Source organism: Sceloporus occidentalis, unplaced genomic scaffold (assembly GCF_023333645.1).
Source record: "Sceloporus occidentalis isolate IW3139 unplaced genomic scaffold, rSceOcc1.0.p SCAF_106, whole genome shotgun sequence".
In the NCBI taxonomy this organism is placed as follows: domain Eukaryota; kingdom Metazoa; phylum Chordata; class Lepidosauria; order Squamata; family Phrynosomatidae; genus Sceloporus; species Sceloporus occidentalis.
Window position 1 is genome coordinate 999418 of NW_028317086.1, and position 10957 is coordinate 1010374.

Sequence of the window (10957 nt, forward strand, 5' to 3'; positions counted from 1 at the left end):
CAGTGTGACGGAGTGGAGGTGACAGTAGGCCAAGCATTCCTGCAGGAGGAAGGCGCCCGGATCACAGGGACACGGGCCCAGCGATGGCTCAGATCCAGGAGCTGCTGAGCCGGGAACTAAAGGTCCAGCTGAGGGCCAGAGACACAGAGGAGAGGTAACTCCACAAGTGCTGGGGGCACATGATGTGATTTTATAGTGTAGCTTGAACAACAAATAGTTAAAATGCAATGGAGTATTTTAGGGATAATCTGCACTGATTCCGGGGCACAAACTAGTCTCTAGAAAGTTTATGTATCATCGATAGAAGGCTTGTTACTGTCTGGAGCGTATGGAATACGCTCAACGCCCGAGTCAGTTTGGGCAATGTGTAGCCGTTGCCCGTTAGCCTCTGATCTGTGTTGATTGACATTTCATGGATGTAGTAAGGGACGCTATTTAAAGGCATCCATGTGAGGCAGAAACATCGGGGATTCCGTCACACTATACGACATTTATTGCTCGGAGATCTCGTTTGGTTGTGTGTACATGTTGGTCATTTCAGCAGCGCCCCGGAATCCGAATGCTAGTGGTTTTTAGGGTGTACTTCCCTTTCTGTACTTTTTATGGATGAACTAAGGAGCATAAATTATTTTAACGTCTGTGAATTGTCAGATATCAACTTAATGAAATATATTGAAAGGCCAGTGATGCGTTTTCTGCTTAAAAGAGTAGAATGTTATGCTTTCCGCACCCAGCCCTGTCATCTTTCTGCTGTTCTGTTTCTAGATCTCTGAACGTGAGGATCTGTATTGAGCTGCAGTCTTCTGCCGGTCTGAGCCATAAAAAGGTATGTGGTGTTATTCCGTGTAAGCATGAACTCGTACGCGAGAGTGGCTCAAAGCCTTTTACAGGAACACGACCCTGCAGCGTCACTCGATTACAAACCAGAAATGGATCCTTGGTTTGTCAAATCACTTTCACTGTACTTGATACGAAGTTGTCACAGTATGACAATTTCCCAAATAGCTCATGCAGTGTGACGGCCCTCTGCTATTATATGGGTTATACTTGACCTGTCTAAACCATGATAGCACGTTGTCTATGCCAGCGCTCCTCAACCCTCGCCTCAAAGCCAGGATTTAGGTATTACTCATTTGTGTCTATGGTGTTTAAGGTTTTTTTGTTGTTTCATTTTGCAACACCTTAGACACACCTGAGTATTACCTGGACTGTTAGGTGTGCCTTGAGGAGAGGGTTGAGGAGCACTGGTCTATAGCGCATTCTGGTGTTTTATCATGTGGTGTTCGGGGTATCATCAGTTGTTTCTGGGAACCCTATTACTGGGGCCACTAATGGCCATTTGTGTTAGAAGTGTTTTGTCAAACTGGGACAGATTAGTGGCTAAAAGTTGTCCTTTGCAGGATCTGGTGGTCCGGATGACAGATGACACAGATCCATTCTTTCTCTACAATCTTGTGATCTCTGAAGAGGATTTTCAGAGGTGAGATCTGTGCCAACTCATAATATAAATTGTTATCCCCTTAAGGTGCTTTATTAACCATCTCCTATCTTCCTTTATACATGAACCCAGTCTGAAGACTCAGCAGGGCCTCCTGGTTGACTTTTCTGCATTTCCGCAGAAGTTTATTGATTTGCTCTGTCAGTGTATCCAAGAGCAGAGCAAAGAGGTGCCAAGGTAAGGTGATAGTTACCCCATAGCAAACAAGAGGTCCATATAATATATATCTCATATGCTACTTTGTGGTATAAATTCAGGCTTTGGGTTATCTTGCAGCTTTGTCATCTCAACCTGAGTGTAAAAATGGTCTTTCGCATTTGACCCGTAACTGGTGGTCTGGAGTATGTTGAAACTAGTAGAGGGCAGTAGAGTCAAGTTTGAGTCAAGGCAAGTTCCCAAAGGGCCATGATAAAGACAAAAAAAACTCTTGACTTTCATCCACCACCAACTAACAGTAACAAGCACTTGGATCTTCAGTCCTGCTTGTGGCCGCGTTGCTGTTACAGTATGATGGCTAACCGTAAATAATCTTTTCCTTCAGATTCCTGCTGCAGCTGTCTCCTTCAGCCTCTGTCCTGGGCAATTCCCCTGCTCAGCTGGATATTATAGAGACAAATCCGTTTAAGCATCTGACACACCTTTCATTACGACTTCTGCCAGCAAGTGACTTGGAAATTAAGAGCTATCTGGCCAACTGCTTACGATGCATTAAGGTAATGATCTCCGGGGACCGCACCAAATTAGTGTTTCCTAATGTTGTTTGTGCATTTACCAGAAAATGTTTGGTTTTTTTTGCAGGAAGAAAAACATTTGCTACAGCAGACACTCAAAAAAACCGAGGAGGATCTCAGTCGGCAGCTGATTTTCACTCAACAGGTAATACGCGGTACAAGCGATGTATAAAACTTTTTATCCCTAACGAAAACAATGTAATGTTTCATTCTGACCGCTCCTTCAGTTGCTGTAGTAACAAGGTAACTTTTCAAACTTCGTATACATAACTTCCAGGGTGATGCAGAATTCAAGCCATTGTATAGACAAAAAAATATTTAGCTTGCTTCTTTTTCATTATATCCCTTCACCTTAAAAAAAAAAAAAAAAAAAAAAAGTAATGAGAAAACCCAAGCTTTTCTTCATATATCTGAATTATTACTTATAATGTATATCTCACAAATTGTACTAGATACATCTAGTGTTTTGTCATGAGTACCTCGGTTCAGCGTAGCATGCACTTTTAACCCTTTATTGTGTTTTATGTAGAGCCTGTCTGAGAAGTGTCTGGAGTTGGAAAGGATAAAGAGCGAGTCATCAGCTATGGCCACAGCATTAACAAGCAAACACTCAGTGGAGCTGGCAAGCGAGAAGGAAAACGCTCAGAAGGTACAACATTGTTCTTCATGTTATATTAAGAATGTAATTCTGCGTATGTAATATGTAAGTGGACATTAGGAAATCATATTGAAAAAGAACCAGAATGTGTATATACCGTATTTGCTCGAATACAAAAAGAGCAAATGCTCTGAAAAATAGTCTTATATTCGAGGTCGTCTTATAATCAGACCTCAATTAGAGGTCTTACTACAAGACTAATATCCAGATCCCCCGCAGCGCTGCAGGAGACCTGGATCCTCTCCGGCATCTGTGCGATGCGTGCAGACATCCTCTGCGGCTGCCGTCACTTCCGCCGGGGCTTCTATGACAGAGCACCGGCGTGACATGATCTTCCAGTGCTCAGTCATAGAAGCCCCGGCAGAAGTGTCGGGTAGCAGCAGAAGTTGTCTACGTCCACCGGCTGCCCCCCCGCTAACACCAGGGAGTCTGGAGCACAGGGGACAAGTCTGGGGATGCATCAGTAAGTTTGGAGGGGCATTTAGGGGATATAGGGTATATCAGGGAGGCTGAGCAGGAAATAGAGGGGTATAAGGCATATTTGGGGTGAAGATGCGTGAAGATGGAAAAATCTGGAAGCCAGCTGGTTATTTTTAGGAGCCAGTATGAGGTATGTCAATAGAGTACAGAAACTTAGGAGCCAGATGTGAAAATGTACCATGGCTACCTGGGAATTGTCAAGCCCTGGAGTAAAGAACGCACAGGTGGAGTGGGCATGGAACGTGTTTTAGGTGATCCCTTCTTTCTTTCAGCATTTAACACCTGAACTGTTTCTATTCTTTCTACTGTTCCTTTTACAATTTATCTGTACGGTGTTTAATCATTACTCTGCAAACTAATAGAGTCATTTGGACTATAGTTCAATCTCTGTGCCTACAATAATCTTCCCCGATTTATTCTTCTCCACTTCGTTTTTTGCCTCTTTGAAGTTTCAACTTATTAACACAATTAGCTGAATTCTAATTCTGAGATTACTGGCTTCATTCTAAATTTATTGACTTTCTTCCAGGCAAATCAAATGCATTTTATCCCGGTTTAGCCACTCGAGGGACAAAATTAAATCTCAGTGATCAAGAATTCCAAGTTAATGAAACTCAAAGCTGTATTCCCTTAGTCCCTCAATGTCTCATTGACTCATGTGTTACAAGCTGATCATACTGTAGTTCATAATAGAGAGGGCAGATGCAGAGAATGGTAATGTGTTCAGTGTGTCCCACTTTTCTAGGAACCCGAGGTGCATCAAGCTTTTTAAAACGCATTCATTGGTAAGATGCAGACAGTTTTAAGAAATAAAAAAATAACTTCCTGCTTGCAATTATTATTTTTTGTTTTATATAGCGCCTTCAAATTTCGTAGCGCTGTACAATGGGTAGACAGGACGTAACAAGTAGTATATAACATAACAATTTGACTTACAGAAACAGGTGAGGAGAGCCCTGCTCAAACTAACATTTTTTTTTCTTTTTAATTTTGTTTTTATTGTAATTTTCAATACATGTAGACACACATAAACAAAAAATACCAACATTTAACAGTCTTAAAATTAAATACACATAAAAAAGGATATATGGATATTTCCAATCAGGAATAAATTCATTGTATACATCTTGTTTCATATTAATGTAATTTTACATTTATATCCAAAAAAAAAAAGCCGTGGTATGTGTTTAGTTAATAATTGAATCATAAATCCTTTAATTTTATAATTATTTATGAGGACTGGATTATAAAATTAAGTGATTTATGATTAAATTATTAACTAACTCAAACTAAAATTTTTAACCTTATGGCAGCCCTTTAAATGTACAAACTGCTCTCTTTGAGCTTGTCATGTAAGTATTACAAGTGAAGTCTGAGTAATGAGGCTAATCATATTTTAGCGTAATACACAAGCTGGTTTTAGGATTATATAAATTATAATGCTGAAACTTGCTAGTTACATCAGGTTTAAATTGACAATGGGTTACCTTTAATTATTACTATTATTATTCCATGAAGATTAGGAATGATACCTTGATATTCTATGTTGTAATGCAATGCTCAAATTCTGATGTTAATTCTACCATTAGCATCTAAGTGGATGTCTAGTATGAAAAATGTCTGTCTATACCAGTCTATGCACAGAATATTGTCACTATTTCTAAGCTAACTGCATTGCTTATGAACCATTTTCTCTGATTGCTGTCTGATAACGATAGCTTTCTGGACACGAATCTTCAGCCTGCTTATTTGCAATGAAGAGATCCTACTGCAGGTCTCGCCTTTGTTGGCACGCATACAGTGAAGGAAAAAAATTTTTGAACAGTGAGAGACAGAATAACAACAAAAAATCCAGAATAACACATTTCAAATAAGTTATAAATTGATTTGCATTTTACTCAGTCAAATAAGTATTTGATCCCTTTGCAAAACCTGATGGTGGCAAAACCCTTGTTGGCAATCACAGAGCTCAGATGTTTCTTGTAGTTGGCCACCAGGTTTGCACACATCTCAGGAAGAATTTTGTCCCACTCCTCTTTGCAAATCCTCTCCAAAGGTTTCGAGGCTGACGTTTGGCAACTCAAACCTTCAGCTCCCTCCAAAGATTTTCTATGGGATTAAGGTCTGGAGGCTGGCTAGGCCACTCCAGGACCTTAATGTTCTTCTTATTGAGCCACTCCTTTGTTGCCTTGGCCGTGTGGTTTGGGTTATTGTCATGCTGGAATACCCATCTAATGCCCTGGCTGAGGGACATAGGTTCTCACCCAAGATTTGACGGTACATGGCTCCATCCATCATCCCTTTGATGCAGTGAAGTTGTCCTGTCCCCTTAGCAGGAGAACACCCCCAAAGCATGTTTTCACCTCCATGTTTGACGGTGGGGAGGGTGTTCTTGGGGTCATAGGCAGCATTCCTCCTCCTCCAAACACGGCGTGTTGAGTTGGTCTCATCTAACCTGCAACCCTTTCACCCAGTTCAGATAATCACTGGCAAACTTCAGACAAGCCTGTACATGTGCTTTCTTGAGCAGGGGGGCCGTGCAGGTGCTGCAGTATTTCAGTCCTTCACAGCGTGGTGTGTTTCCAATTTGTTTTCTTGGTGACTATGGTCCCAGCTGCCTTGAGATCATTGACAAGATCCCCAGTGGAGTTCTGGGCTGATTCCTCACCGTTCTCATGATCATTGAAACTCCACAAGGTGAGATCTTGCATGGAGCCCCAGACCGAGGGAGATTGAAAGTTTTATTTTGTGTTTCTTCCATTTGCGAATAATCACACCAACGTTTGCCACCTGCTCACCAAGCTGTTTGGTGATGTTTTTGTAGCCCATTCCAGCCTTGTGTAGGTCTACAGTCTTGTCCCTGAAATCCTTGGACAGCTCTTTGGACTTGGCCATGGTGGAGAGTTTGGAATCAACTCGTTGATTCCAAACTCGGCTCGTTACCTGGGAGCCAGACATCTTGCCGATTGATAGGGGATCACCTACTTATTTCACTGCGTAAAATGCAAATCAATTTATTTATATACATTTTTTTTGTTCTGTCTCTCACTGTACAAAATCAGCAGGGGGATCAAATCATTTTTTCCTTCACTGTACTGCTTTTGGTGACATAGCAGAGTATAAGTATCGTCTCAGTTTTTTGTCACGCCAAAACTCGTTCTTAATCCTCACGCTTGAACAAGTGAAGTTGCTAAAATAATCTATTGATTAATCCATGGTTTGTCAATCTGGATGAAGGGATATGCTCATGATCTGCAGTCACACAGAATACACAAGGCCAATCATTCCATGCACTCTGCCTATAGTTTGGATGGTATGTGTAATTAGGGAATAACTCTAGTTCGCTCAACCTCCATTTTCTTGGTTTCAGGATATGTGTTTCTGTAACTCGTCAAAAACCAGCATCTGTATTTCCTTCCTTCTCATCAGTTTTATATGCTCTTTTATTAACCTTTTAGACACGTACTCGGTTAGTACAGCAGTATGAACAGCAGAGGAAGGAATTGGAGAGCTCCCTCCAGAAGAACACAGAGATGATGCAGAGCCGCCTCGCAGAACTGGAAACCTCCAACAAAGAGCTTCTAGAGAGGCGATTCAAAGCGGAGTCAACCATCCGCGAGCTCCGTGCCAAGTACCAAGGCCTAGAAGAGGTAATTTACCCTATAATTCTCTCATTGCAAAGTCAGGTTTCACAACGTGAATTATCATCCAAGTAAACAGCGTTTGGGTTAGCATCACACAAGCAGCTGACTATTCAACTTTTAGCCAAATGTCTTGCTTTAGTACCCTTTCCTATTTATGTGTTCACTCTACTTAGAACTCAGAGTCTCTGTGTCGTCTTAGATAATTTTAATATTACATTTATCTCCAATTTAATGGCTGAAATTGAAGTCATGGGGTGCTGGTTATGCAGGTTGGGGCAACTGCTATCACTTACTGACTGTCTCCATTTCAGGAGTCCCAAAGGACTCAGCAGAAAGTTGTGGGGCTACAGAGAGAGAATTCCGCTCTGGATGCAGAATGCCACGAGAAGGAGAAAGAAGTGAATCGTCTGCAGACGCGATTAGCTGTTCTAGAACAGGAGCTTAAGGACAAAGAGCAGTTGTTGCTGAGAAGCAATGAGGTCCTAAAAGCAACCCAGGAGCAAAAGGTATTGTTTGGCAGCATTTAGTATGATGTATACATTCACATGCACAGTGATTCATGTTTTGTTTGCTGTAATGCCGGATTATCTGTTCTCTACAGGCCAGCCTTGAAACAAGTTCTGAGAAGAAGAAAGTCCAGATTGGGAAACTAGAGGCAACAATAAAATCATTATCCTCGGAGCTTCTAAAAGTAAGAGTCAGGAATAGACAAATGTTGCTTTCGTTTTGCTTCTAGACATTTCTTTTCATTGTTATTTTTACTGATCCATTTTAAAAATAAGTAACTCTCCCTTCTGACCAATTTTTTGTAAAGGCAAATGACATAATAAAAAAACTGCAGGGAGACCTGAGGAATCTTATGGGAAAGTTAAAGCTGAAGAACGCAGTGACTGTGCAGCAGGAGAAGCTCCTGGCAGATAAGGAGAAGCAAATTCAGGAGGATCAGAAGCTGCGGCACGAATGCGAAGAGACATTGCACGTGAAAGAGGAAGAGGTGAGGCATGTGTGAGAGACGGGGATCCGAGCTGGAGGTGGGTGGACTTGGATATAATCAGATGGATTTCAAATGTGCAGGTTCCGACACGCATATTCACATACATTCACATATATTAACATACTAACATACACACACATACTCTTACACAGTAACATACACACGCATACTAACACGCACAGTAAAATACCGTATTTGCCCGAATATAGGCCGCACTTTTCCCCCCTGCTTTAAGTCGGCGCCCGGGACATGCAGTTCTGGGCGCCGGGCATGCAGCAGGGGACCTGCATCCTACTCTGATACGCTGAGACAGCCTCCCCTGCCAGCAGTTTCCACGGGGGGAGTGCCGGCACGGGAGATTGTCTAAGCGCATCGCACAGACGTTCACCGGCAGCGGCGATGTGCGTAAACAGCCCCCGCTGCCGGCACGTCTGCTTGATGTGCTTTAACTGGGGGGGTGTTTGGGTGTCGGCAAGGGAGATTAGTGAACGTCTGCGTGATGTGCTTTAACAATCTCCCTTGCCAGAACTTCCCCCGGCGGAAGTGCCGGCACCGGAAGCTGTGTATGCTTTTTTTAAACGGTACCGTTGTTGGCTCAGGGCAGCTCCATTGGCTTAGCATTTCTGGCATTGAAATACCTTAAACACTTTTATTTCTGATTTGTCCACTTTAACAAACGTACGCCTAAATAAGACTGAATTACTCCACGCTGCAGTTCTTTCATGATTTTTGGCGAGGGCTCATATCGAGCGGACTAGTGAAAAGTGGTTGTGCGCTTCTCTTACAGGCCAACAAGTTGCAGGAGCGTCTTCAAGAAGCTGAGCAGAAGCTACAGGAAAGCAAGGAGCTGCTGAAGACCAACGAGAATGGTGACTATACCGTCTTAATGTGATTGTTACACCAGCCGATACTGAGCTGGTCCTGCTGGATTTTCTAAACGTCTTTAATGATTGTATAGCTTACTCCTTTGGTGATCAGCATTTCTTTAAGTTTTTAGATTCATTTTATTACTTTACATTCTGAAGTTCTATTGTAGCAAGAAAAATGCAGTTTTATTAAACAATTGGAGGAATTAGCTGGTATTGACAAAACATGATTTATTGTTTTATTCTCTAATAACCTAGATATATACTATTGAGCCACATTTGACAGATCCTACATGTAGGAGTTGTTTTTGGTCATACGTGTAATACACAAGAAGGTTAAATGTCTGTTGTGGTGCGATATACGAAAGGAAGAGAAAGTGAGAACATGAATCTATACCCAGAAAAGACATTAATCGCTGCTAATATAGTAAAAGTATTAACTACAGCAGTAAAGTATTTTCTTTGGACTGGAACAGTAGGTCAAACACAATATCCATACAAACATTTTCTTGCACTCCTGCCTTCAAAACTATTAAGTCTCGACTTGCTGGAGATGTGCCGAGACATATACGTGCGACACATCACGATGGTTTCTACAATTTTATTTTACAATGACTACTAATCTGTGCAGCAGGTACTGGTCCTACGTATTATTTTTGGCCTGTTGTTAGGGTTCTGTAATGTCCCAAATGCCTGTATGTTTACTTATGTCTTGTGCAGTTATCAACTGGCTGAACAAGCAGCTCAACGAGAACCAGTGTGCGGCCACTAATCCCATCAACGCTCCTTTCAGCACAGCCGTGCCTGCCCGCCAGCCGGTGAGTGACACAACCTATTTGCATGTGGTCATATAATTCCAAACCACTGTTTTTTTTTATGTTTGTTGTTAAGAAAATGACTAATGCTCTTACGGTCTTAATTTGAAAATTATTCCAACGTTGCCTTTTTCACCACAGCCAGAAAATAGGTTGGCTTTTCACGCTTCTCGGACGGCTTACCCATTGTCTTCTTCGTACCCAGTTAAACCCAACGTATCATCAGCTGTGGGATCCCACCAGTCCACACTAGAAGCAGCCTACACAGTTCCAAAGGTAAGAGCGTGATATATGAACAGTTTGTTGTGTTCGATGTCACAGTTCTCCCTCATTGATAATCTTGCCTATAGGTTCAATACAACAACCAAATTCCCAAACCAGAGACGCCAGGTGTTGGAATACCCCAAGGTCCTCCTGGATTAGCCTCTAGCACAAACAAGGAGAAGTGAGTATCTACTTCACGTAACTTAATGAACTTTCACTGTGATCGATAACGGTTTTCCCACAGTAACCTTTATATTATTAACCTTTTTAGTTACCATTGATATGTCTAATTTCAGTGGAGAGAGATCGGGTTTGGATCTAAAGTACCTTAAAAAGAGAGAAGTTGGATTTCCTCTACGGGGACTCAACCAGAATCTACCGACAGCCAAAGGTAGGGCCTGATGTGTTTGTCTATAAGTGCCTGTCTTATACAACCAGTTTTGGCCAGAGGACTGAATTCCAGACTTGTGACATTAGTGGCCCCAGAGATCCTTGATACTCTGTACAGTCAGGACATTGAATTTATTTCACAAATGATTTTTAGGAGGTTGTTTGTACAGCTACCAAGGAGGTTAGTCTTGCCTTACTCTTCCCAACACCCACCTGCAATGATGAATGAGATGCAGGTTTTCAGTTTGAGATTATGCATCAAGAATTGTGTTTGAGGAATCATGTGAGATATATATATACATATATATCATATGCTTAATGTTGTTGTCCATGTTTCATAGATATATATATGCTAAAGTATGATGAAGTCCCTCATTCATGCTCCTCTTATATGCTATAAAGCTAATTACAGGAGCTAAAGTCCTGTTTAGGCTACAGCGGAATATTCTCCATGTAGCAGCAGGGTAGGTGTCCTGACTTACTGAGCTAGCGCTAAATCATTTATGATAAGTGTTTAATACGGTTTCATTTGCACATTACAGCAACACAGACCAGGACAGGGGCTCTGCTTACCCAGTCTGCGTACTTCCCAGGACAAACATCTTCGTGATGGATAA

General features: G+C 41.8%; 1 protein-coding gene across 1 annotated transcript; it reads left to right on the forward strand.

Annotated features, from left to right (window-relative positions):
- The first annotated feature begins 83 nt into the window (after positions 1-83).
- On the forward strand, positions 84-10957 carry LOC149283310 (spindle assembly abnormal protein 6 homolog). The gene is made up of 15 exons (XM_089497700.1): positions 84-154; positions 766-826; positions 1401-1480; positions 1571-1675; positions 2040-2211; positions 2297-2374; positions 2759-2878; positions 6826-7017; positions 7323-7517; positions 7613-7702; positions 7826-8005; positions 8793-8874; positions 9592-9689; positions 9828-9962; positions 10883-10957. The coding sequence occupies exons 1-15, from the start codon at positions 84-86 to the stop codon at positions 10955-10957; spliced, it is 1734 nt and encodes a 577-aa protein (XP_089353826.1).